Source organism: Panthera onca, chromosome A2 (assembly GCF_046562875.1).
Source record: "Panthera onca isolate mPanOnc1 chromosome A2, mPanOnc1 haplotype 2, whole genome shotgun sequence".
Taxonomy (NCBI): domain Eukaryota; kingdom Metazoa; phylum Chordata; class Mammalia; order Carnivora; family Felidae; genus Panthera; species Panthera onca.
The window spans coordinates 18,502,070-18,529,494 of NC_138340.1; the positions used below are offsets into that span (position 1 = coordinate 18,502,070).

The window sequence follows — 27,425 nt, forward strand, 5'->3', positions numbered from 1 at the left end:
CTCTCTTAATTTTTTTTTTTATGGTCTTCCCACCTGAGCAATACACAGTCCCCACTCAGAAACACACTCTTAAGAACAAAAGCTGGAATAGGCCCCACATGGCAGACATGGTCTGGCAAAGGTAAAAAATCCATAAACTGAAATGATTTTTGAAAAAATGAATAGGGGCAGCTGGCTGGCTCAGTCAGTGGAGTGTGTGACTCTTGATCTCCGGGTCGTGAGTTCAAGCCCCACGTTGAGTGTAGAGCTTACTTAAAAATAAATAAATAAATAAATAAATAAATATAAATAATTTATATTTATATTATAATTTATAAATAACTAATGAATAAATAAAAGGAAATGATTGGCTTCAAAAGGCCTTTTTAAATAAATGTTTATTTATTTATTTACTTATTTATTTGAGAGAGAAAGAGACAGTGAGCAGGGGAGGAGCAGGGAAAAGAGAGAGATTGAGAGATTCCCAAGCTGATTCCACACTGTTAACACAGAGTCTGACGCAGGGCTCAAACTCACAAACCATGAGATCATGACCTGAGACAAAATCAAGGGTTGGATGCTTAACTGACTGAACCACCGAAGCACACCTCAAAAGGCTTTTTTAAATGATGTCCTTCTGGGGTGCCTGGGTGGTTCAGTTGGTTAAGCGTCCGACTTAGGCTCCGGTCATGATCTCACGGTTCGTGGGTTCAAGCCGCACTTCAAGCTCTCTGCTGACAGCTCAGAGCCTGGAGCTTGCTTCAGATTCTGTATCTCCCTCTCTCTCTGCCCCTCCCCTGCTTGCACTGTCTCAAAAATAAATAAACATTAAAAAGAAAACTATCTACTACTCACTTAATAAATAAATAAATAAATGATGTCCTCCTATGAATAAAATCTTGTTTGCTAATAAGCAAGTCATTAATTTCATAATGATCTTTATAGAGGTCCTTGTCCAAGACAGTTTGGGTACACTATTTGACATGTAGAGCATTAAGTTAATTTTCTTTCTGAAAATGCGATAACACCACACACTTCAGACTTCCTGCGAGTACCAAAGAAAATATTTAAAAAATGCATGTGTTTCGTATCTATAGACATCTAGGCACAGAGAGTTAGCTCCCTGCATTTATCAAGGCACTTGATAAATATTTGATTAAGACTAAAACATAAAAAGAAAAATATCCCAATCAGTAAAAATCTGTCTTCTGTTTTGTAATCTGACAAAGGGATACTAATCTCTTATCAAATATAGGCATATACATTTTTTCCCAGACTCAGGCCTTTTTAAGATTCAAAAAAACTTCATTTGAAGTCAAGCAACCAGGCCATTCCCCCACACTGTTGTAGTTTGTAAAACTATATTAATGTTTGTAACATTTCTAAGAAAAAGGCTTTATTTTAAAACTGTAAATATGGCACTTTGTAATAAAAAAATCAATTCATAACTTTTTTTATAAAAGTTACGTGTTTAAAACAAGTGTGTGTGTATACATATACATGCATATACAACAGTGTCTAGGTGTGACATATAATAGTTTCTAGTCTCTAGTTATTAAGTTGCTCTGGTTATATTTAAAAAGTATCACTATGCTGTTGGGGTGTGGGGGTGGCTGTCAGTTAAGCATCTGACTCTTGGTTTAGGCTATCATGATCTCACGGTTCATGAGTTCAAGCCCCAAGTCCAGCTATGTGTTGACACTGTGGAGCCTGCTTGGGATCAATCCTGTTTCTCCCTCTCTCTCTGCCTCTCCCCTGCTCATATTCTCTTTCCCTCTCTCTCAAAATAAATAAGCTAAAAAAAAAAAAAGTATCACTATGCTGTTTTACAACTAAGAAGGAGGGGGAAATCTCAGGGCGGGGGGCGGGGGGAGCACAATCATATTGGTGAGTCCTTTAAGTTTTATAGCCAACAAACCTCAGAGATCAGGCAGCTTCCCAGAGGCCACAAAGATCCATAAATATATCCAAATCTCTACAATGCTCTTTTCCCTCCAAACCCCTTGAACAGCACCCTCCAAACACTTTTAGTGCGTGTTCTTAGTCTATCTCAAATTTCCTCTGGTTCTGCTGAGTGTCCTTCATATATCACCCCTATGCAGGATAATTTCCTCTGCTTGCCCTGCATTTCACAGCTTGGCCAGCTGAAGAACACTATAAAGCCCTATCTGAACTCCTCCTAATCCCAAGGTTTCCCTTCCCTGCTCAATTTCTCGGTTACTGTAAACGGCATTATCAACACAGCCACAGTTTCTTAAAGACGGATGTTCGTTCAATCAAGTTCAATGCAAAGCCAAGCCCTAGCTTTCTACTCTCACACGATAAGACTACCAAGAAATCTAACTAGTCGAAGTATCTTCTCTTCTACTAAACAATTTAAGAAACCTCTGGTCTCAGACTTGCTCTTCTAAACCCTGAACTTTTAATCTTTTTATCTAGGCTCCAAGCTATCCTCCTCTCCCACTCCGAAATGCTGCCGCCACAATTATTTTTGACATTTACTACCAAAGTAACCTGGAGCTCTCAAACATTTGTTCAGCTTCTAACCTTGGCACCCGCACGGCAGTTTACAAGTAACAAAAGTATCTACTTCTGATATTCTTCTCAACCCAAAAGGCGGGGGTGCCAAATACTGGTTACCCTGGCTTTAACAGTAAGGAACCAGGGTCTGGGAGGTGTGGTCGCCTTCGCTCAAGGTCACACTGCAATTCCTCGAAGGTAAAGGGCTCTTCACATCCTGAAGGTCCCCGTGAACACCCCCCCCCCTTCCCCGCATCCTGCAGCCCTCGCCCCCACCGGGTCCACTCTCTGGGGCTCTGAATGGGCCGGGACGACCTTCACTCTTTCCCAGAGGTGATCCTACTTTCCTCTCCTGAGGGACAGGGCTCAGGACACCCTGCAAGGGTCACTAACATCGCCCCCGCCCGGCCCCTACCCAAGCCGGGAAAGAGGGGTCCGGCCTTAGGGCCAGAGCCCCTGCCCCTGGCCTTGAGGGCGGCACGGCGGGCCTGGCGCTCACCACTGCGCCCCTCGTTGGAGCGTGGTCCTCATCAAGGCCCCGAGCTCCGATTTCTGGGTCTCCGCATCCGGTCGCTCACGGCACCCTCCACCTTCCGCCATCTCGTCCGCGGCCCCGGCCCAGCCGGCCCGGACATCCGCCTCGCGCACGGCGTGCTGTGGACCGCGCCCACGCACGCATGCACGCACGCACGCACACGCGCGCGCGCGGCCTAACCCCACCTCGGGCCGCGGCCTCGACTACCCGCTGGCCTTTGCCTTTTCGGCCCGCCTCTCACGCGCAGCTCCACTTCCACTGAAGCGCGGCGGAGCCTGGAGGAGGCCGGAAGAGGAGGCGGGTGGAGGGAAGCTAGCTGCACTTTTCTCCCGCCCTGCGGGCAGCTCCGCGGGATGCCTGTTCCGCACCCTTTTCTCTGTCTTGCCCGGCCGTCTCTAGCTGACTGACGGAAGGCACTCCCTCCCCCACCCCGGGCACACCACCAGGGTCTGCGCTGTTAGCCTGCTCCTAGCTTTTCTTGCTTTCCGCTGGAGACCTTAGGCCAGTCCTTAGCCGCCCAGACTTGGGATCGGGGTCCCTGCCCTGGAGACCCTACAGGGATTTGGGGACTGCCGGGTGCACCAGCGCCTTGGGACCAGGACTCAAAGGTGTGGTGTAGTCATGAACACTCGTCTCAAACAATCTAGATGCCAGAATCATGGCCCACAACAGAATTCCCCAAGCCCACCTCACTGAGCTAGTCAGGGAGACAAGCAGCCGCTGAGGGGCGATAGCACCTGGGGGAAGCAGAGGTCCAGATGTGTTCTCCACATTAGGTGCCCAAGCTGTTTCTTAGTTTTTTGCTGCAACAAGAAGCAGTGTCCTGAACACTATGTTTTCCACTCGACCCTGCATACAAAAAGTACAGCCCTCCTCGTAGAGTGGGAAGTAAGCCCGCGAGGAAGCCAGGCAGCTGGTGTCGAGCAGTTCTGTCCTCCAAAATAAGACACAGTGCCTGACTTCATACAATCTACTGGAGAACAGATCTTACACAGACCCAGCGTCACACTGTGTGTGGTAAGTGCCATTAGAGTATGAATAAAAAAAAAAGGGGGGGGGGGATATGAAGCAAAGACTGTAGAACCCTGAGCTGTGAAAGGCAGCCTTTGGCTTGTGTAACATTTGAGTGTGGTCTTAAGCATAGAAATGATGGTGCATGTTACAGGAAGTGAAACTACAGGAGTCAATTTCTGGAACACGCAGGGCAGTATCAAAGAGTGAGGATTAGACCAATTAAGCTGGAAAGAACCTTCAATCTAAAGCTAAAACAGAGGCCAGAAGGGCCACATGCTCTGCCTTAAATGGCCCACAGATATTATAAAAGGTTTCAGAGCAGAGATGAAATAGCAGCCCAGAGAACTGTTAAGAACCTTTCACTGTAGAGATGGCAATGAGGGAGGAGAAACAGATGAGCCATGTTTAGTGTTGGGGACGGAGGAGGGAGCACAGGCTTGGTGAAGGTGTGGTAAGTCATTTGAACAGACATAGTATTTTTATGTTGGGTTTTGGCTAATTGAAATTAGCATGAATTCAATTTGCACTAGCTGGGACAGCTTTCACGTATCATCTGGTAACACAGGCCTCTTGGCAGTTGGGTAGATAGGAGGGGAAAGTAAATTTGGAATTAAAACTGCCTTGAATAACCACATGGCAGTTAATCCCCTGCAGATAAGAGTTACCACGACATGATAATTCTACATCTGGGAGTCAACCCTGACAACCTTGAGTGCCCTCCTGTGAAAGTTCTTTGAAATTGTTAAAAATGTTGTTTTTGGAACAACTGTTATTTATGGAAAAAGAAAGTTGGGTTATCAGAACCTACACTAGAGGGTGTCTGCTTCTCTCTTCTTTTTTTAGCAGTTTCTCCTGTACCATTTATGGTCTGGGTCAGAGTCTTAAGGAAGTAGGACAAGTCCTCAGCACCACTAGAAAAGGGGACAAAACCTAATTATAAATATGAAAACTTTGGAAAACCTTTTTAAGGCAGGATCTCTTCAGTGCTATTAAATGGCTGTAAAAACCATACACTAATTATGGATGGTTCCTTATACTAAGATTATAAAATGCTAATAGTTAAAATGCAAGGAATAAAGTGAAACTTCACAGTCAGAAAATCATTATCTCCAAAGTTATTAAATGTTTTTAGTGAGTTTGATTAAAATGTTAAAGATTGCAGGGGCACCTGGGTGGTTCAGTCAGTTAAGCATCCAACTTCAGCTCAGGTCATGATCTCATGGTTGGTGGGTTCAAGCCCTACATCGGGCTCCGTGCTGACAGCTTGGAGCCTGGAGCCTGCTTTGGATTCTATGTCTCCCTCTCTTTTTGCCTCTCTCTCAAAAATAAACATTTAAAAAATTAAAACATTTTTTTAATTAAAATGTTAAAAATTGTGAACTGGAAACTATCAACATCTGCCCATGTGCTCCTGCTGTTGTGGGTGACCTGTGGATTTGGTAGGAAGTGCATGATTCAGCTCAGGAGACACCCAGGCACCAGGGCTGTGTTCTCTGTTGGGTCTCTTACCCTAGGGAGAGGTTTAGGCCTAGTAGGGCACTCACTTGGCCTCATAACCAAATCCCAGAACTGAAGAACACACCCATTGCCATGGAAGCTTGGACTGCAAGAATAGGAAGGCAAGCAGGAAGTCAGCTAGAGGGAACAAACAGGCTTGTATTGGACTGTGATGATCCAACTGAGAGTTTGTAATGTCTGAGTATGCGAACTTCAAGCTTTATCTGATTCCAAATCAAAAAGTTCTTGCCTTGGCTGGCAGTATGGCTTGCTCTACACCTAACTACAGTTGGCCCTCCCAGCTTAGACTTGGTCCACACTTGGCCAGCAATGACAGAGACGTGTGGCAGTATTCACAAATATATTGGGCAGCTTTTGGTTACAGGTCTCTTCGGGGAGAAATACATACATATATATATGTATATGTGTTGTTCAACTTAGTATATGTATACACACACACACACACACACACACACATATATATATGTGTGTGTGTGTGTGTGTGTGTGTTGTCTAACTTAGTATATGTAGGTATTTACCATTTACTTATTTTTGAGAGACAGAGCACAAGCAGGAGAGGGGCAGAGAGAGAGACGGAGACAGAATCTGAAGCAGGCTCCAGGCTGAGCTGTCAGCACAGAGCCCGATGTGGGGCTCCAACTAACAAACTGTGAGATCATGACTTAAGCCAAAGTTGGACACTTAACCCACTGAGCCACCCACGTGCCCTGGGAGAAATATTTTTGTTTCCTTCTTGTCTGTGCTTATTTAACCTGCCCAGAGGACCGTGAAACAATAAAAGATTCTACAAATACATTTTAGAAGAATTAAATACCTTATCAGTGACATTATAACCTCTGTTATAGAAGGATTATATTACTGGGGAAGGTGACAGAGGCAAAGACCTGAAGGAATCTCAGAGAGGAACTAGGAATCACCTTTCCTACATTGAAGACTCATGCTATTGGATGGATTCCATTCTGGTTATGCCACTATTGGTGACCAGCCCTGATTGGGCATGGAGGGTATGGCACCCTGAGCCCAGGTGTGGCCAGTGTCCTGTCTTCCTCCTCTAATTCTTTTTTTTTTTTTTTAAGTAGGTTCCACACTCAACGTGGGGCTTGAATTGAGGACCCTGAGATCAAGAGTCAGATGCCCTACCAACTGAGCCAGCCAGGCCCACCTCTTCCTCCTCTATTACCATTGATGTCTTAGCCATACACAAGTATTTAGCTGTTAATCGTGTTGTTTGCCCTTTATACAAAGCAAATTCTCAGTAGGCATTTCTTGGATGAAATGAATGGAAGAATATCAGATACAGCCATTTTTTTCATTTCTCTAATAATCTATTACATACAAGTACTCACAGCCCCTATCCTCCAGGGGTTCACAGCCAGCATGGTTGGGGAAGATGTTGTCACATGTAATTACACTTTGTGTGTTGTGTGACAAAGTGCTCCAGGAACATGGAGGGTGATGGTACAGGCACATTGCTGGGAAGGAAAACTAAACAACTAGTATAGATAGGGAACCAAGTCATGCTGACATTTCCCTTGGCCTATGGGCACGTATGATGAGTCTGCAAGGGATGCTCAGGGGACCAGGGTTCCTTTAGATTCACCCACATATGTACACAGGCATAGTTACATTCTGGGGACAGAGGAGGCTGGGGTAACAGGTGCTTCCTCTGCAGGGAGACTTGGATTGCTTCCATTTACCTCCCTGTGGAGCTAGGTGGCCTGTAGGACTCTTCAGCACCACCCAAGGTGGGCTACACATTCTCCTGGCTACTGCTTGGACTTTAGGCATTTGGATGACATGGGAGTGTTTTGTGGTCTCATACTCTGGCCTATCTGGCTGCAACTAATACTAGGACTGGGGGCAGGGGCACTGGAGATGGGGTGTCTGTGAGATGAATAATGGAAAGACTGCTGGGCTTCTGCTTAGCACATCACTGTTATGTCAGTCTTAGCTCTGAATGCAGCTAGAATAGCCATCAGCAAGCTGCCTACCTAGTTGATGATCTTAGTTTTGCTTTCTCACATGACAAATCTGGAGTTCAGTTCTTGGGGAGGTCAAAGCTGAAGGATCTTGGGGCTCAGAGTTTGCTTCTCTATTACTCCTAGGGTTAGGGGCTGGGCCCATGAGCCCTTACTCCTTAGGCTAGAACTCCTATTTGTGCTCCCAGCTCCCAATTCATAGTTACTGATGCAAAGCATGTATCTGGTAACTTGTGTGACTAGCTGGAGCTAGTCTATTTGCTCTTCTAGCCTATTTGGTGATTGTAATATAATAAAAATTTGCCAAGTTCAGGGTTCTTTGGCAGGGATCACTGTCCATTCTTTATAGGTCCATGCTGGGTTCTCTTAGGGAAATCTTTAGGCAGTGTTTTCACTTAGTATTATCCAAAAGTTTAAGCTTAAGAGATTTATTGAACTGATAGGGACAGGAATGTTTCTCTGAAAATAAACTTGTTTTACTTACTCATTTTTTTATTTTTAATAAAAATTTTTCTTTAATATTTATTTTTGAGACAGAGAGAGACAGAGTGCAAGTGGGGGAGGGGCAGAGAGAGAGGGAGACTCAGAATCTGAAGCAGGCTCCAGGCTCTGAGCTGTCAGCACAGAGCCCGATGCAGGGCTTGAACTCACGAGCCATGAGATCATGACCTGAGCCAAAGTCAGACGCTTAACTAACTGAGCCACCCAGGTGCCCACATTTTAAATTTTTAAAAAGAAGCTAGTTTTTGGGTGCCTGGGTGGCTCAGTCGGCTAAGTGACTTCAGCTCAGGTCATGATCTTGCGGTTCGTGAATTAGAGCCCCATGCACTGATAGTGCAGAGCTTGCTTGGAATTCTCTTTCTTCCCTCTCTCTCTGCCCCTGTCCCCCCCTCCAAGAAATAAATTTTTAAAAAATGCCTTAAAAATAAATTAAGCTAGTATTAAATGTTGTTTGTGGAACTACATTGAGACAGAATGAGGAAGTCATCTCATAAAGGGCTAACTGCAAGAAGTGTCTAACTGAATTTTATCAGATTTTTTTTCAACTTTATTGGTTTTTTTTTTTTTTTAATGTTTATTTAGAGAGAGAGGGTGTGCACAAACAGGGGAGGGGCAGAAAGAGAGAGGGACTCAGAATCTGAAGCAGGCTCCAGGCTCTGAATTGTCAGCACAGAGCCCAACATGGGGCTTGAACCCAGGAACTGTGAGCTCATGACCTGAGCCGAAGTCAGATACTTAAAAGACTGAGCCACCCAGGTGCCCCACCTCTCAGTTTTATTGAGGTTTAATTGACCAATAAAATTGTAAAATATTTAAGGTGTACATCATGGTGGCTTGATGTACATCTACATAAGCTTATCAGGTTTAATGCTTTAAAAACAAAACAAAACGAATATTTCTGGAAAAACTGCTAAAATGGAAGCTTCTGAATTTGAGTAACAGCAGGGTCCATTCCCTTCTCAAAAGGTCTGTGGCCTAAATGCTATTGCCTGCTCCCAGATCAATGTTCTGCAGCCATTTTAACTAAAGGCTAGGACCTCAGGAAGGCTCACTGGGATTCCTTCGCTTACTTTTACTTGTTCTTTTAAGCTGCTGATTCATGACAGGGTGGGGTGGGTGTAGGTCAGAGCCAGTAGCGGTTTCATGGTCGGTTTCATGGTGGAATGATAAGGAATGTGTATGTGTAGGAGTGTGTGTTTCTGTGTGTTGGGGGGAAGATGTCTGGTTTCTTGGGGAGGAAGAGGTGGTGTTAACTGGCTTTATTCTGATTCTTCCTGAAGGAGAGAGTTGGAAAGGATTTTCAATTATGGGAGGCAGGCAGCTTGAAGTCCTAGGAGGATATGCCAGCCAGGGTCAGCCACACTGAGAGCTCATAAATTCCCATCCTTGGCAGCCCTAGGCATAAACTGAGAGGGAAAAAAAAGTGGGCAAGTAGGAGTGAGTCACCAGGCAGCTTGGGGGGAAGAGGTTGAAGTCAGTGCAGAAAGCCCTGAGTTCTCTTGTAGGAGCCAACCAGAGAACGTGGCCTGGGCCACACTGACTGAGCCTTTACAGGAAAGGGGAGAGTTGGAGCAGAAAGTCTGTGCTCAGATCCAACTTACAGGTAGCTGAGTAGGACTTATAGGTCCTAAGTCCCCAGACTTTCCAAAGCGGTTATCTCTGGATGTGGGCCATGGAACATGGTGATTCTTGGGGGAGGGGGCTATGTTTAGCTCCTAGAATAGGACCTGGCCTATCTTGGGCACTTGGTTATCTGGCTTCAGCTCCTGCTCTCCCCCTGAAACTGTACTTGATGAGGAATACTCAATCCATAATCACTTGCCCCAGTAACCATTCTTCATGAAATATCCCTTCTCATGGCTCCTTGACTCCATTCTTGTTGTCCCAGCTTGCCTGTTACCTGACCCAGGGTTTTGAATCCAGACCTCAGGCCTAGCCCCCACTGCCTGACTTTTTTCTTGCTACTGTCCCCAGGTGATCTCATACTCTCTGATGGCTATTTACTGTCCCCTTGGCTAGACCTTTGTTTCCAAGCCATACTCCTTTTCTAAGCCTCTTGTAACCACCTGCTCCAGATACTCCATCTGCATGTCTCATGCAAGATGTCTGAATCTGAACACTCTCCTCCCCAAACTTCCTTGCCCTTGTGTTGTCCAACTTAGTCAGTGATGCCACCTTTTCACCTCAGACTCTTGCACACCGTCCTCCCTGTCTGTCCACCCTCCATCAGCTCATTCCTCAGCTGACTGCTTCTTGACCTTTTCAGCTTCACACTCATTTCCTCCAGGAGGGAAGCATGATCCCCCCTAATGGGCCTGGCTCTCCTGTTCTCAAAGTACCCTGTACTACCTCAGAGCTTTTAGTAATTCTATACTGTCTCTTTCTGGCTTCCTGAGGACTGCATTCCTGAAAGCTAACAGAACACATGGCCTTGGACTGAATGATGAGCCCACATTCTGGACTGGGTGACCCTGCTAACATGTTTCTGCATCTTTGTCTATCCAAGGATAACCTGCATCCAAGCCCTACAGAATCCCCTGTACTGGTGATAGGATGTGCTCCAGATCAGTCTCAAAAGATTGACAAGCAGAGCCAACAGATGGGAGAGATTAGACCCAAACCACACCTGAGAAGCAGCAGCTGGCCTGTGAGATAAGCCCCTACCCTGAGCCTGACCAAGGACACAATTCCAACTGTTAAGTACCATGCAGCACATGGTCAGAAGGGCCAGTTGTACACTCTTTTCTCACTCTGAATACAGGAGAGGTAACAACCAGTAAAGGCAGCATCAAAGCAGACATAAATAAGCCTGGGTTGCAACATGCAAAGATCTGACAAAGTAATGGAAAAGAACTTTGTAAAAGTGCATGGGCTTACAACTGTGTAAAATGGGTGGGCCTGACACCTGAGAGAGGCCACAAATTCTGAATGTGAGTGTGAATCCAGTGTTATTTTTTTGCAAATGTCATTTCATGCCTAGCAAATACAAGGAGAGGCCCTACTGAATATCCTGGCAGAGGGAAAAACACTGGGACAGGAGTCAGGCTTCCTACACAGCAAAGAGTGGATTCCACACACTGCAAACAAAAGCATAGGAAATTCAGGCTTGGCTAAAACAAAGGCCAAAGGAGTGAAGGCTTAAGCTCACAGCCCTATAACAATGAGATTACTAGGAAGGTGTCCCCAACTAACAAAGGACATACACTCAGTTCTGCTCATATGTAACACTTTATTAGCGAAAAGCCTTGGTTTGGGAAAGGAGTGCTGGGATGGATAAGCGCCCAACTCAGGGGATTCTTCTGGAAATCAGGCGTTCCTCTATGCAAATTTCGAGGAAACGCCCTCATGGATGAAATCCCCAGAGGGCAGTGCTGTGGCTGCCAAGCAGCAGGGAGAGGAAGGTTGCCCTAGGCACAGCTGGGCCCCTGGGACAGCAGGGCTTCGATGTCAGGCTCAATGTCGATGGTTGGAAAGCGGCGGCTGTACCTGCGCACAGGCACACCATCTGGGCCCACCAGGAACTTCTCAAAGTTCCAGGCGACGTCGTTGCGACACACTGGAGACCAGGTGATGAACTTCGGGTCGGTCATGAGCGCAGTGGCGTCGTCACTGGGGGCAGGCAGAGCCTGGCGCAGGAAGGCGAAGAGGGGGTGCGCCTGCGCGCCATTTACCTCGCACTTCTCAAAAAGCGTGAAGTTGGGCTCGAACCCGCCGCCAGGTCGGACGTACTTAAGGGAATTCAGGATCTCTTCGTTTTTAGCGTTCTCCTGCGTGAGGGAAGAGCAGCTAGAACCGGGGCCGCGAGGGGAGGGGAAACGTTCGGACCGCAAACCAGAAGTTCCTCGGTGAGTTACAATCCCTAGGCGGACCTGAAACCCAGACGGGACAAAAGCAAGTGGCCCGCCTCTCTGCTGCCAGGGCCTGCGGCTGTGCGGCCCGCGCGCCCGCTGGTGCTCCCAGCCCGGGTTGCACGCCCACCCCGCTCTGCCCCGCGCGGCGCACCTGATGCCCGAACTGGTTGCATGGGAAGCCGAGCACGACCAGGCCCCGGGGCCCGAGGCGCCGCTGCAGCTCGTTCATCTGGGTGTAGTCCCGGACCGTTGTGCCTCAGAGCGACGCCACATTCTCGATGAGCAGCACCTTGCCCCGCAGGGAACCCAGGCTCATGGGCTCCCCGCCGGCCAACGGGCGTGCAGAGAAGGAATACACGGAGCGCGGGGCCGCTGCGGCGAGGGCGGCGGCCGCGAGCGGAGCAGCGCACATGGCGGACTGTCGGACAAGAGTGCAGTGCACAATAGTGCGGAGCTGCGGCTTGGGACAGTGCTGACTGTGGGGTCACGTGGCCAAGGCACTTTTCCGGCAGCTCCTCCACCCTCGGCCCCGCCTCATCCGGCCTTCTCCCTCTCCAGCCGGGCGGGAGGGTGCGGCCAGGCCGGATGCGGGCACCGCCCAGGCAGTGCAGAGCCGCAGGCAGGCTAGGTCAAGTCTAAGCGACGCTGCGGCATTCGCGCGAGTTACCCCGCCCAGGGCTCGCGTCCAAGAGAGCTCCCATTATTTCTCAAAGGCTTTTAGTAAAGGGTTAGGGCAGAGCCCAAGGGGACTGGCCAGCAATAGCAGTGAGTGCCGCGTCTTGCAGTCTGTGCCCTATTGTCTCCAGGCGCACAGAGCAAGTTGTAACTTGCGGTGTTGGTGCAGTTGGCAGTGGCTGCCAAGGTAAGTTCTCTCTGCAATGAGGCGCTGTGGCTCTAATAAGGTCAAATTGGAGGAAAGTGGTCAACGCCCGGGACTCGCTCAGGCTCCGGCTCCAAATTCCAGCTGTAACTCATTTCCCTGCTTTCTGGGGCTGCCTGGAGCATATTCTTGTCCACACCTCCAGTGTGACGCTGCCCTTAACACTGGTTTTCCCAAGGAGTCACTTAGGCCCAGCACCAGCCTTCTGGAGTGGACCCAATCGACTTCAGGCCATCCTCCATACCTAATCACCTTAACCCCAGACTCAGGCCTGTAAGTATTAGACACTGAAAATGGGCAGGAAGTGAAAAATGTCACACTAAGATTTGTCCAGAGGAGTGACTGCTTGGAGTGCCCCTCACTCTCCTCAATACACTGCATTCCCCACACTAAGCCACTTAAGAACTTGAATATGACACAAAATAATTGTTTCCACCTTCTTAGGAGGAGCCAGGTTAGTGCCAGATTGGGGGGTGGGGGTGGGGTGGGGGGGCAAACGTAGCCTATTTCACAGTCTGAAGGAACCTTCCAAGGACAGCTAGGCTGGGTATATCCTCCCACTCCCAGCCCTGGAGAGAGCAACACAAACACGAGGATACAGGAAGTTTAGAAAACTGCCTTTATTCTATTAGTAGTTGGAAAAATTAACTGGTACAGAAAAAAAGTTTAGTCAGCTGGAGAGAAGTGAGAAACCGAGTGCCGCCTAAGAGAACTGGCGGCTCCTCTGGGAGGGAACCTGGATACAGTGAGGAAAGGGAGCCTGTGAACTAGAGCCAGAGCCTGCAGTCCAGGTGAAACAGGCTATGCCACCTTCTGAAGTGTCTAAATGCCTCAGGCATGAAACCAAATTCCTATTTCTTTAGCCCAGCTCTTGGGAGGGGGTACTAGGATATGTGGGGCCGAAAACAGGTGATATGGCCATCTTTTATCAGAGAAACTGACAAAACGGGAATTTTAAAAATGAATTTTCCATCTGACTTTATTTTCAAATACACTTTCTTTTTTAAAAAACCAATACACTTTCTGCAGGGATGACAAATATCAGTATTAGGAAATCCAATTATACAAAAAATACTACATCTAGTCTGGGGTAGATATATTTATTTTTTGGTAACATACATTAAGTGGCACTAATTACACAGTAACTATAAGGTAACTAACATGAAACCACGGAACTGTAACTCTGCCACAGCTGCATGGACTTGGACCTTTCTGGATGAGCACATTTTCAAAAAAAATTGGATGCCCATCACAGAGTTATGCCAATATAATCTGTTAAGGAGTAAAGCTCTGAAGTAGTGACTCACCAGAGTACCTTGCAGCTGACAGATGACAGGCAGGACATGTTAGTTATAAAGTAGTTACAGCCTAATTCACAAAAGTTACCAACTGTTTCTCTTTCTAGAAAGAAGCAAGAAGTTAAGAAATTCCTTGAATTAGCGCCTGGTGTGTCAGGTGGGAGTGCAGAGGAGGGCTGTTAAAGAGCGGTGTCAGAAGGACCCCGGTGGTCAGGTGGGTTGGACATCATTAATAATCATGGTTGGCTTCTAAATACTGGTAGCAAGATGACTTCTGATTTGTAATCTTAGGTAAATTATAGATAAATGAAAAAGGCCAGTAATCATACACTAAGATTAATAAACAGCACTTCAAAATTAACCGCATGAGGGCTGTGCTTGCAGCAGGGTTTCACAAGACAAGGCACCCAGATTTTTTCTTCCCACGTCTGGCTTGCAGAGCGGCTCTCGTGGCCATTTCAAAAACCTCCCTCACTCCATCTTTGGTCTTTGCTGAACACTCCATGTACCCAAAAGCACCAATCCTGTTTGCCATATCTCTGCCTTCTTCTGGTTTCACTGGCTCCTAGCAAAGAGAAAAGAGCAGTTTCAGTTAAGCGTCACATATATGAAGCATAGAGTACTCAAATTCAGCTTTAAAGGCTTCTTTTAAAAGCTGCCAGTAATAATTATAATAAAAAAATAAAAAGTAAGTGCTGCCAAACCCAGATTTGAATTCTGTCTTATGAAACTCATATGCAGTGACCCTCCCCAGCTCTAATATAAAATCCCTATTAAACAAGCTCTTCTCTGAGAAGTTGAGAGAAAGGAGGGAGAGACCTGAGAAGCCCTGCAGGGTTAAGCAGGGAATCAAGGGAAAAATTATTCAAGCTATTGATCCAGGGTAAGCACTGGGGTTCCTGTAGTTAGCTTCACAGAGGACTGAATGCCCAAGGAAGTAAACAGATCCTGACCTTGACATTCAGACAGAGAAACCTCAGTGGGAAAACCTAGACTAAAGACCTCAAGGCTCTTGTCCTGCATGGTGGAAGCCCTGCCATTGGGCCACCTGGCTTCTCAGAAGCCAAGATGTCAACTCCATCATCAATTTTATAAAGGCATCAGGGCTCTGTCTGGACTCCCTGTCCTCAGGATTTCCGAACCCTTTGGTTGCCACCAATTTAATCTTTGGCCTCACATATACCAAGGTAATAGCTGGAGAGGGAAATCAAGAGTCTGATAGAGTTCCTGCATTTGGAGCACTGACTACTGCTGATGGTCCCTTCTCAGGCAGGCAATCCTTGGAGGCACAGCGCTATCCCACAGGAGAGGTTCCCATCTCATATGAGTAGGGAGTCTTAGGGACCCTCTGTGTGGGCCCCAGTGAATGAGGGACAGATGGAGAAAGATAGACTTCTGGGTCCCTCTTTGAAACAGCCTGGCTATTTCTACTGGGCCTCCTGAACATCCAACCTTGGGTTCAAGAATGTTATAGGAAAACAGAGCCCTGCCCCAGATCATGCCTGCTTCATCTTGGCCAGCTCCCGCCTTGTGTGCTCATCATTCCGAAGATCCTTCTTGTTTCCAACCAGAATGATGGGCACATTGGGACAGAAGTGCTTGACTTCCGGAGTCCATTTTTCTGGGATGTTTTCTGAAAGAAGCAAAATACATACAAGATACAAGTAATTCTATTTTGAAGAATCTCCAAGAGCCCTAGCTAAACTGCAAAGAAACTATTTAAAAAGCATGCTGGATATTTAATGGAATCTCACTAGTTTCAAAAGCACAGTAAAAGGCAAAATCCAACCCCCTTCCCTTAGGCACAGAATCATCAGCTTTTTCTCAGTTCCCACTAAAGAGCTCACCTCCTGTGGAAGTGGGACCCAGTTAAAGTCTCTGGAGGAGGAAAGGTTCCAGAACACAGGGTGGCTCCACAATGATACAACCTGACTGAAGGAGGGAAGCTATCCATGGACCATCTCTGTCACTGCTGGCTAGTAACTCTGACCACATCTTACAGAAAAGGTCTCCATTCTAGGGTTGCAGCTGGCCCAGCCAGGGTCTACATGTTCTCTCTACATCTAGCTTATGGACCTTTAGCATGACCCCCATCGTGTAGGTTATTGGTATTTCAAATGGCTCAAGAATGACTTCTGAAAATGAGTGATAACCAGCTGTAGCTTCTTGCCAATACTCTGCTAATTGAGAAAGGTTGGACATACATCATGGAATGTGAGTGGCCTGGGTTCAACCTCCCATAACCACTGCCTTGGGCATCTCAGTGTCAGGCATGATTTTATAAAAGGGGGATAACAGTAATACCTACCTTACATAGGATTATTCTGAGTCCACACATACAAAGTACTTAGTATGACAATCATTTAAATGGTCTGCTTGTAATTTGAGTCTATATTTTAGAAGTAAACTGTTTGCTCCATGACTTCAAGACAAATTACCAAAAAGACAAGAGTTACTTAGAATACAGAAAGATGCTCTGTCTTCTGGCTGAAAGACCAACTCAGGTAAAGAAACTACATGAGGGAGGTCAGGAAACTCCTGTAATTCAATGCTCCACTCTTCAGCACACAAGATTGACACTTGAATGCTTCCTTCTTCCTTTGTTATAGCAGCCACAGAGTTGACTGTATCACTAATGTCATAACTTGATACTCAAAGCTTTATTCTGAAACAAAGAGTTTCTCAAAGAAATGCAGTGTTTCAGTCCTCAGAACAATAAAGAGTAAAGGGCCAGCACATCTAACAACAAAGCCAAACAGCCTCAGCCGCAAACTCTGCTCTCACCTGTGCACCTGTGGTCAGTTTTCAGTTCAGCTACAACAGTGATCACTTTTTAAAAAAATTTGTTTGCCGTTTATTCAGTTTTGAGAGAGAGAGAGAGAGACAGAGCATGAGCGGGGGCGGGGCAGAGAGAGAGGGAGAACACAGAATCCGAAGCAGGCTCCAGACTCTGAGCTGTCAGCACAGAGCCTGATGCGGGGCCTGGGCTCACAAACCATGAGATCATGACCTGAGCTGAAGGTGGACGCTTAACCAACTGAGCCACCCAGGTGCCCCAACAGTAATCACTTTAAAAGGTAAGTGAGACATCACTCCCTTGTTCAAACCTTCCAAGAGCTCCAATCTCATGAGGAAAAAGGAAAGGTCCACACCATTAACCACATTGCTCTACAACCCTCACTGCCACCCCTGCTGCTACACTGGATTCCTTCCCTCCTCTTCTTGCCTCAGTGACTTTGCACCTGCTGTTCTCTCTACCTGGAAGGCTGTTTTGTTGGGTATCTGTATTGGCTTCCCTCAGTTAATTTAGGTGTCTCTCAGAAGTCACCTTTTTAGTTGGGTTGCTGACCATCCATCCCATGGTCATCCTCTGAAACAGAATATTACCATGGACCACTCCATACCACCTCCACGAATGTTATTTTTCCTTTTTTTTAAAAAAAATTTTTGGGGCGCCTGGGTGGCTCAGTCGGTTAAATGTCCAACTTCGGCTCAGGTCATGATCTCACGGTCCATTGAGTTCGAGCCCTGCGTCAGGCTCTGTGCTGACAGATCAGAGCCTGGAGCCTGCTTCGGATTCTGTGTCTCCCTCTCTCTCTCTGACCCTCCCCTGTTCATGCTCTGTCTCAAAAATAAATAAACATTAAAAAAAAAAATTAAAAAAAAAATTTTTGATGTTTATTTATTTTTGAGACAGAGAGAGACAGAGCATGAGCAGGGGAGAGGTAGAGAGAGGTGGGGGGGGGGGGGGGGGGAGACACAGAATCAGAAGCAGGCTCCAGGCTCTGAGCTGTCAGTACAGAGCCCGATGCAGGGCTTGAACTCACGAGCCATGAGATCATGACCTGAGCTGAAGTCAGCTGCCTAACCAACTGAGCCACCCAGGCACCCCTCCACGAAAGTTATTTCTGAAATTTCTTGCTATCAGATTTACCATTAAGTTTTTTGGGTTTACAGTTGTTCTTGCTTTTGTCTCCCTTAATCTAGAAGAAGTTTCTTCTACAAATAGGTGGTCAATAATATTTGGTGAATATATGAAATTACTACTCCAGGGGCACCAGGGTGGCTCAGCTAGTTGAGCGTCGACTCTTGATTTCAGCCTAGGTCATGATCTTATGGTTCATGGGTTCGAGCCCCACGTTGGACTGTGTGACACAGCAGATCCAGCTTGGGATTCCTTCTCTCTGCTCCTCCCCTGCTCATGCTCTCTCTCTCAAAATAAATAATAGACATAAAAAAGAGGGGGGTGCTTGGGTGGCTCAGTCATTAAGTATCTGACTTTGGTTCAGGTCATGATCTCACAGTTCGTGAGTTCGAGTTCCACATCAGGTGAGCATGAGCCCTGCTTCAGGTAAACACAGGAGCCCTGGGTGAGTCCCGCTTCTCTCTCTCTCTGCCCCTCACTTGCGCCTTCTCTCGCTCTTAAACAAAACAAAACAAAAAGAGAAATTATTACTCCAATGGTCTCCCTACCCCTGGAACTCAAGAAACATAAATTAAAATTAAAATGAATTGCCTCTGTCTTACCTTTGCCACTTTTCATAAATAAAGAGAATGAATTCTTATCATCAACAGAGATCGGCAAATAAAATCTTGTCTGGAGTCTTTTTTAATTTTTTAATTTTATTCATTTTTGAGAGAAAGCACATGAGCAGGGGAGGGGCAGAGAAAGAGGGACTTGAATCCATAAACCGTGAGATCATGACCCGAGCCAAGGTCAGATGTTTAACCAACTAAGCCATTCAGGTGCCCCTGGAGTCTATTTTTATAAGTAAAGTTTTACTGGAATACAGCCAAGTTCATTCATTTATATATTTTCTATGGCTGCTTTTGTGATACAACAACAGAGTTGAATAGTTGCAACAGAAAACATATGGCCAACAAAGATGAAGTTTTTACTATTTGGTCTTTTACAAGTTTGCTACCCCAGGTCTCAACTAGAATACAGACTAGAGACCAATTGCCAGTCATGGTCTGGCATGGTCATAGACAGCATAGGCTCTAAAAAGTAAATTATCATAGGACTGGCTGGCAGCAGGGCTGAAACTCTCACACCGAAATTCTGATTCCTGATCAAACTTGCCATCCTACACCTAGATGCAGGGCCATGGTCTAACATCCAATCAAATAAATCAAGTCCAGCATTAGGTTGACATTAGCTTTTCATTTTCTCGATCCAGACTTTTTTTTCTTAAAAAAACAAAACATTTTTTTAAATGTGTATTTATTTTTGAGACAATGCGAGAAACAGAGTGCAAGCAGCGGAGGGGCAGACAGAGGGAGACACAGAATCTGAAGTGGGCTCCAGGCTCTAAGCTGTCAGCCCAGAGCCCGATGCGGGGCTCGAACTCATGAACCGTGAGATCATGACCTGAACCGAAGTCAGACGCTTAACTGACTGGTGCCCCAGACTTTTTTTTTTTCTAATTAAGTAATCTCTATGCCCAATGTGGGGATCGAACTCACAACCCCAAGATCAAAAGTCACAGGGTCTACAGACTGAGTCAGCCAGGCATCCCTTGATCCAGCTTTTGTGTTTCCTTAACACATTTTACTTAGGCAAACTACTGGTGGGATTCTCCCCTACACCCAAGCCAAAACAAATTTTTAAAGGGCTTTGGCAGGGGCGCCTGGGTGGCTCAGTTGATTAAGCGGCCAACTTCGGCTCAGGTCATGATCTCGCGGTCCGTGAGTTCGAGCCCCGCATCGGGCTCTGTGCTGACAGCTCAGAGCCTGGAGCCTGTTTCAGATTCTGTGTCTCCCTCTCTCTGACCCTCCCCTGTTCATGCTCTGTCTCTCCCTGTCTCAAAAATAAATAAAAACCGTTAAAAAAAATAAAATAAAATAAAGGGCTTTGGCAAAATGAAGCTAGTTCAGTCATCTGAGCCAAAGTCAGAAGCTTAATGACTGAGCCACCCAGGCGCCCTTTATTTTTTTGTTGTTTTTTTTTAAAGGAGCTCCACCTACCTACCACACTCCTGCAGTGACTTCCAGGGAAGGCAGAGTATCTGTCCTCGAACATCAGAGCCTCTCTCCCCAGGTGTGTCTGTACTTCAGAGATCCATCTCTCTGCCTCTTTACTTTCTACCTCTGCTCTCCTCCCCAGAGCCTACCCTCTGGGGGGAAGGGCCAGTAGGAAATAAGTCATGGCCAGTAAACAGACAGAGGTCAAAAGCTGAAGAACCTCCTTTGAGACAGGAGACATGTTCTTTAAAAGTGAGACGCAAGAGTAACTTTCTGCTCTGAAGGTGTTTTTGTCCCTAGAGGACTATACCTTGGATGATGAGCTACAGGGCACACATTCCTCTTCATTCCTATAGGACTTAGACAAAGTCCATGATGTGTACATGAGGGGAGGGTTTCACATGGCTCTATTTTTCTGTGGTCTAAAGCTCTGCCCCACCCTCTAGGGCCTTCCAACGGCCCCCCAAAGGAAGCCAGATTTGTTTGAAAAACCAAAACTAAAACAACTATTGAAAATGACCAAAGTGAACCAATGGCAGAGAGTACTTGCTCTGTTTCAGTCCTAGGAGATACTGCCCAGAGGCTCAATCTCAGGTTGACTCCTTGGGATGCATAACTTTGATCAAGTGGTTCAAAATCTTGGAAGGCCCCAGTATATTGTCATTAAAATGAGTACATCCATGACAAAAAAAAAAAAAAAAGTCACATAACCCTAACTGGCCAGCACAAGCCCACACCACCCCACACCACCAACAGGCTCTCCAAGGTTGTTTGTTAATGACAATATTCTTGGCCCACATGCTACTCTGTCGATATAGAGCACTGCATTATCAAGAGAGATATTTTGTCGTCTTCAAGTAAGTACAAACTGAAAGTAAGTTCTGTTTCAGGCCTTGGTGCCTTGTTTAGCAGAGTGTGAGGTCAGTGTTATTCAGTCTTTTTCTGAAGGAAAGTAGCTACTGAGACAAGTCACCAACTGAGCTAGTGGAAAAGTGAAGTTCAAGTCTCTCTTTATTAGCTAAGACACTTTAGAAAAGAGCTAAAATGGAGCTTTGAAAACACTACTAGGAAAGAGCAAATCAGAAGATATTAGAAGGCAACAAGCTCAATATGAAGTATTGAAAAAAGGTGTGGGCACCCACAAAAACTTCCCCAAATCTTAGTCTAAAAGATGGGTTTATATTTGGAACCCAGCTACTTTACAAAGTAGACACATGGCAGCTATGGGAGAACTAGGCTGAAAAGCCACCCAGGCCCAGGCTATATAGTCCCAAGGCTCTAGGATTCTGGCCACTGATGATTCCTTCTATGAAGATCATGTTTGCTTTTCAACCACTTGATGCCCAGAAAGGACCTGAGAAACCAGGTGCTGGCCAGGCACACAGGCAGTGACAAACATCAGGCTGCAGGGCTACTCACCTAAACTATCAGGGCTGTCAATGGAGAAACACATCAGTATAACATCGGTGTCCGGATAGGAGAGAGGCCTCAAGCGATCATAATCTTCCTGCCCAGCTGTATCCCACAAAGCCAACTCTACCTGTGATAAGAAAAATAAACATGTGAGTGCAAGGTTAATCCTACCCATTTTCAGAAGTGGTACTTACCAAAGTACATTCAAATGGCAAACTATCCCAAATAATAAAACAGAAGAATGTTCACTTTTATTAAGCATCAAGCCTGAGGTGGAGGGTATGATTAAATTGTTTCAGGTTGAGGGGCATCTGAGTGGCTTAGTCAGTTGAATGTCCAACTCCTGGTTTTGGCTCAGGTCATGATCTCACAGTTTGTGAGTTTGAGCCCGGCGTCAGGCTCCGTGCTGATGGCACAGAGCCTTTGCCTCCCTCTCTCTGTGTCCCTCCCCAGCTTGTACACGCAAAACAAACATTTAAATAATAATAATAGTAATAGTAGTAGTAGTAGTTTTAGGCTGAAATTTCTCAAAATACTATACTTACATAATTCAAAATGTGAAGTCAAAAATAACTTTGTGAGAAGTATAGTATTTAATTATAAACAACATTCTACAGAGAAAAGCAGATGAACAAGAAGGGAAATCAAACTGTAAATAATATCCCACCAGGTGTATACGGCAAGACAGGGAAACACCAGACCTGAGTAACTTTTGCTAATACATTCTAACTCAACCACTTCCTTGTTTTGTCTCCTCATTCTGCTCAAATGTGGAAACACGGAGAGAAGACTGTATTTGAGTTGATGGGTAAGAAAAGACACCATGCTGTTAGGCAAGGTCTGAGCGGACAGGAAAGGTCTCTGGCTGTGCGTTTTCTCCTCAAAAAATGTTTGAATGAAAGCATCACTAAGGTAGCAGAGTACTCCTTTCGCACTTGGGAACCTGCACACCTTCACGTGATAGGAGGGCAAACTGATGATTGGGCTCTGGACATAGGTCCCTTTCCATGTTGTCCAGCACTGCAGGCAGCCCTGTGATTTCCCACAACCAGAGTGGGACTTTAATATCTTCTGCTCAGGAACACGTTGGGGCCCAAGGAGCTCTCCCTCTAACATGTGGAATACTTTTTTTCTCCTAGAACCTTCACAGCCTGTATTTAAAAAATTTGTAATGTTTATTTTATGTTTGAGAGACAGAGAGAGAGAGAGAGAGAGAGAGAGCGAGAGAGAGAGAGCGCACGCAGGGGAGGGGCAGAGAGAGAGGGAGACAGAAGATCTGAAGTGGGCTCTGCACTGACAGCAGAGAGCCCGATGCAGGGCCCTAACTCATGAACCAAGAGATCATGACCCAAGCCAAAGTCAGAGTCTTAACCGACTGAGCCACCCAGAAGTCCCACTGCCTGTATTTCAGAGTTTCTACATATCATTCTTTCCTTAAAGTTGATGGCTAATTATCTCTTCCACCCTCAACCTTTGCCCTAGGATGCATCACTCACAACCTCCACTAGGCCCATTGCACTTGTCATGTACATACACCATTAGTTGGGTATGTGTATTTACTTATTAAAAAATTTTTCTCATTTATCTTTTATGAGAGAGAGCGCAAGTGCGTGCACATGCAAAGGGAAAGAGAGGGAATCCCAAGCAGGCTCCATGCTTAGTGCAGAGCTCGATGTGGGGCTTGATTCCACAACCCTGGCATCATGCATGACCTGAGATGAAACCAAGAATAACACATTCAACCAAATGAGCCATGCAGGCGCCTCTGGTATGTATATTTATAATATACTGATATCAATATCAATCAATATTGATTATCAATATAATCTTTGTGATAATATATCTATTATCACAATAGACCTGCCCTCAGAATGATACAGCTCCTTCACTCTCTGCCAAATCACACTACCTTGACCCCTCCATGCCTCATGTGTGTTTAGTCAGATACATCCAACCATGACTGTCTCCTGATAAACGGTTCAGGTGTTGGACCTTGTCTCTTATCAGAATGGGCCTTTCCGTCTTTGGTATGTCTGTTCCTGGAACCACAATCACCTAGAATCTTGGATGGTTTCCTAGGTTCTATTACTGTACACTCTTACATGAACATTCCTAGGCAGCACCCTCTCCCAACTTGGAGGTTACCGAGTTGCTATCAAGCACTTTTATTTCGGGGACCCAAGAATTCTGAGCAGCTGGCTTAATGTGCCACAAACTATTGGCAAAGAGCCCTTTGTTCTAGTTTTCTTTTCAGCATACCTATCTGCAGTGGGAATTTCATTCCTTTTCAAAAGATGCACAGAGAGCTGTGTAAGAAATTATTTTGACAATGAAAGGAAGAAGATTTAAAAAACAAAACAAAACAAAACAAAAAACAAACCACAAACATATACTGAGGTGCCTGGCTCAGTCAGTTGAGCATCTAGCTTCAGCTCAGGTCATGATCTCATGGTTTGTGAGTTTGAACCCCATGTCAGGCTCCCCAGTGACAGTGTAGATCCTGCCTGGGATCTTTTCTCTTTCTGCCACTCCCCTGCTCATGCTTTCTTTCTCTCCCTCTCTCTCAAAATAAATAAATAAACTTAAAAAAAAAAATCTTAAAAAAAAAAAAAACCAAAAAACATATACTCTAATTCCAGAAGAGTTTTGCTCCAGTCTTGCTAGTGGACTTTCAAGATAGACATGAAGAAACACTGTCCTCATTGCCAATGACAGGCAGTTGAAGCAACTGTAGCAGCCTATTTATGTTAAAGTCAAAAACATTTAAAAAAATTAAATGTGAGGGGGTGCCTGGGTGGCTCAGTTGGTTGAGTGTCCAACTTCAGCTTGGGTCATGATTTCGCGTCACGGTTTGTGGGTTCAAGCCCTGCATATGGCTCTGTGCTGACAGCTCGGAGCCTGGAGAGCCTGCTTTGGATTCTGTATCTCCCTCTCTGTCCCTCCCCTGCTCATACTCTGTCTCTCAAAAATAGATGAACATTTAAAAAAAAAATTTAAATGTGAGTATGTTGTTTAAATGTCATACTGCTGGTGGTACAGATCAATACACCCCCCTTTGAGACACAAAATAAGGACCTCTTGACGTAGTAATCTCATTCTTCAGCACTTAAGGAAATATTGACAGACTGGGAGGAAAAAAAAGTCCATCCATACAAAGAGGTTCATTTTAGCATTATCTGTCTGGCAACAAACTAAATTTCAAATATAAATAAAGCTGCGAGGACCACATATACTAAGGCTTTTCATTTAAAATACATATGAATTGAGCAAAGTCTAGATGATAGCAATTAAAAATGAATAAAGTTGGGCTAAGATGCCAGAACAGAATGAATTTCTCATTCAAACATGTTCGTTATTATATTGTATACTGAAGAGACAAAAAGGCCTAATTCACTACAGGCTCTATGAATAGTCTAACAGGCAAAACAATACTAGTTGTTAAGAAAAGTATACTCACCTGCTTTCCATCAACTTCAATATCTGCCACATAGTTCTCAAACACTGTGGGTACATACACCTCTGGGAACTGGTCCTTGCTAAAGACGATGAGCAAGCAAGTCTTGCCACAGGCTCCATCACCAACAATCACCAGTTTCTTCCGGATGGCAGCCATGCTGAAACAGGAGACAAAGGTGTTATCTAAAATGAACAAGAAGCTATTAATAGCCTCAGGCTATGACACACACTGTTCTGACCATAGGGAACAAGCCTCTATTAGCACACCCAAATACAAAATGTTAGTACCCCTTTCCACTTGACACCAAAAGGTCATACCAAAACCCCACAACTAAGGTTATACTTAATGGTAAAAAGACTGAAAGCTTTCCCCCAAAATCAGGAACAAGACAAGAATGGCCACTCTTAACACTTCTATCCAACATGATACTGGAGATTCTATCCAGAGTAATTAAGCAAGAAAATGAAATAAAACATCCAGATTGGAAATGAATAAGTAATACTATCCTAATTTGCAGATGACATGATCTTATATATAGAAAATCCTAAGGAATCCATTAAATTATTAGAACAAATTCAGCAAGGTGGAAGGATACAGGATGAACATATAAAAATCAACTGTATTTCTATAACTTGCAATGAACAAACTGAAAATGAAATTAAGACAATTTCACTTATAATAGCTTCAAAATGAATAGGGATAAATTTAACAAAAGTACAAAACATACTCTGAAAACTCTGAAACACTGTTGAAAGAAAGATCTAAATAAATGAAAAGACATTCATGTTTCCAGATTGGAAGACAATACTGTTAAATGACAACATCCTCCAAATTACTCTACAGATTTAAGACAATCCTTATCAAAATACCAGTTGGCTTCTTTGCAGAAATTGACTAACTGAACGGAAAATTCACACAGAAATTCAATGGACCCAGAATGGCTAAAACAATAGTGAAAAAGAAGAACAAAGTTGCAAGACTCACACTTCCTGATTTCAAAACTTACTGCAAAGATACAGTAATCAAGATAGTGTTGCACTGTAATAAAGACAGACACTGTGATCAATTGAGAGTCCAGAAATAACCCCCCACATTTAGAGTCAAGTGTTTTTTTTTTTTTTAATGTTTATTCATTTTTGAGCGGGGGGGGGGGGGGGGGGAGGAGAGAATGTGTGCAAGTGAGGGGGAGGGGCAAAGAGAGAGGGAGGCAGAGGATCAAAGCAGGCTTGGAGCTGATAGCAGAGAGCATGATGCAGAGCTCAAACTCAAACTGTGAGATCATGACCTGAGTCTGATGCTTAACCAGCTGAACCACCAAAGTGCCCCTAGGGTCAAAGTGATTTTCAACAAGGATGCCAAAACAATTTGATGGAGGAAAGACAGTCTTTAGAGGAAAAAGTCCATTTTCAACAGATGGTGTTGAGACAACTGAATAGATCCATACAAAAGAATAAAGTCAGAATGCTACACCTCAAATCATATACAAAAATCAACTCAAAATGGATAAGCCCAAATGTAAGAGTTAACACCATAAAATATTTAACTCCCTATCTCCCTTTTCTCCCTACTCACCCCTGACAACCACCGTTCTACTTTCTGTCTCATGCTACCTCATTTGGAAGTGGAATCAGCACTATTTGTCCTTTTGTGACTGGCTTATTTTACTCAACATAATGTCTTCAGGTTCATACATGTTGTATCATGTGTCAGAATTTACTTCCTTTACTTCTTTTTAAGGCTGAATAACATTCCATTGTATGTATATACCACACTGCCCTTTGATCCATGGATAGATACCAGGTAGCTTCCAGCTCCTGGCCACTGTGATTGATCGATTGATGGTTTATTTTTGAGAGAGAGTGCAACTGGGAGAAGGGCAGAGAGAGAGAGAGAGAGAGAGAGAGAGAGAGAGAGAGAGAGAGAGAGTGAGTGTGTCAGAGGATCCGAAGCAGGCTCTGCACTAACAGCAGTAAGCCTGATACGGGGCTCAAACTCATGAACCGTGAGATGATGACCTGAGTCGAAGTTAGATGCTCAACCGACTGAGCCACTGACTCTTGATTTCAACTCAGGTCATGATCCTGGGATCTTGGGATGAAGCCCAGAGTCAGGCTCTGTGCTGAGTGTGGAGCCTGCTTAAGTCTCTCTCTTCTCTCTTCTTCTCTCTCTCTCTCTCTCAGACACACACACACACACACACACACACACACACACACAGAATATATTCATCATTAGCAACCAACTTTTGTGCTTCAAGAGATACCATCAAGGGGTGCCTGGGTGGCTCTGTCAGTTTAATGGTCAGCTCTTGATCATGATCTCAGGGCATGATCTCATAGTTTGTGGGTTCGAGCCCACAAGCCCTGCTCATGTATGTGCACTCTCGCTTTCAAAATAAATAAAGTTAAAAAAGACAGAAAGAAAACAAGAAGACATGGGGCACCTGGCTGGCTCAGTTGGTAAGGCATGTGCTGGCTCAGCTGGTAAGGCATGTGACTCTTTTTTTTTGTAAGTTT

At 45.1% G+C, this 27,425-nt stretch overlaps 4 protein-coding genes and 1 long non-coding RNA gene across 10 annotated transcripts in view; 2 read left to right on the top strand and 3 right to left on the bottom strand.

Annotated features, from left to right (window-relative positions):
* Window positions 1-3,219, bottom strand: part of USP4 (ubiquitin specific peptidase 4) — a 48,180-nt gene extending 44,961 nt beyond the window's left edge. For all 5 annotated transcript variants that reach the window (XR_009610325.3, XR_009610326.3, XM_060633626.3 and 2 more), the window contains exon 1: window positions 2,999-3,219. Coding sequence is in view for 3 of the 5 variants with exons in the window: in XM_060633626.3 (XP_060489609.1) it covers window positions 2,999-3,099 (101 nt within the window). In the remaining 2 variants the exon portion in view is untranslated. The remainder of the gene's footprint in view (window positions 1-2,998) is intronic.
* NDUFAF3 (NADH:ubiquinone oxidoreductase complex assembly factor 3) overlaps window positions 1-27,425 on the top strand; it is a 339,096-nt gene that overhangs the window by 224,313 nt on the left and 87,358 nt on the right. The gene's annotated exons all lie outside the window — the stretch shown is intronic.
* On the top strand, window positions 3,330-7,862 carry LOC132679812 (uncharacterized). The gene is made up of 2 exons (XR_009610329.2): window positions 3,330-4,051; window positions 6,646-7,862. It is a non-coding gene; the product is annotated as an uncharacterized LOC132679812 (long non-coding RNA).
* GPX1 (glutathione peroxidase 1) lies at window positions 11,256-12,383 on the bottom strand. The gene is made up of 2 exons (XM_060633663.3): window positions 12,049-12,383; window positions 11,256-11,813 (listed from the first exon to the last, which is right to left on the bottom strand). The coding sequence occupies exons 1-2, from the start codon at window positions 12,307-12,309 to the stop codon at window positions 11,454-11,456; spliced, it is 621 nt and encodes a 206-aa protein (XP_060489646.1). The 5' UTR covers window positions 12,310-12,383; the 3' UTR covers window positions 11,256-11,453.
* The window catches only part of RHOA (ras homolog family member A), a 61,342-nt gene continuing 47,299 nt past the window's right edge, over window positions 13,383-27,425 (bottom strand). For both annotated transcript variants that reach the window (XM_060633678.3, XM_060633677.3), the window contains 4 exons: window positions 24,910-25,066; window positions 21,459-21,579; window positions 15,578-15,708; window positions 13,383-14,640 (listed from right to left, as the gene is read on the bottom strand). In XM_060633678.3, coding sequence (XP_060489661.1) covers window positions 14,467-14,640; window positions 15,578-15,708; window positions 21,459-21,579; window positions 24,910-25,065 — 582 coding nt within the window. In that variant the 5' untranslated portion in view covers window position 25,066 and the 3' untranslated portion in view covers window positions 13,383-14,466. The remainder of the gene's footprint in view (window positions 14,641-15,577; window positions 15,709-21,458; window positions 21,580-24,909; window positions 25,067-27,425) is intronic.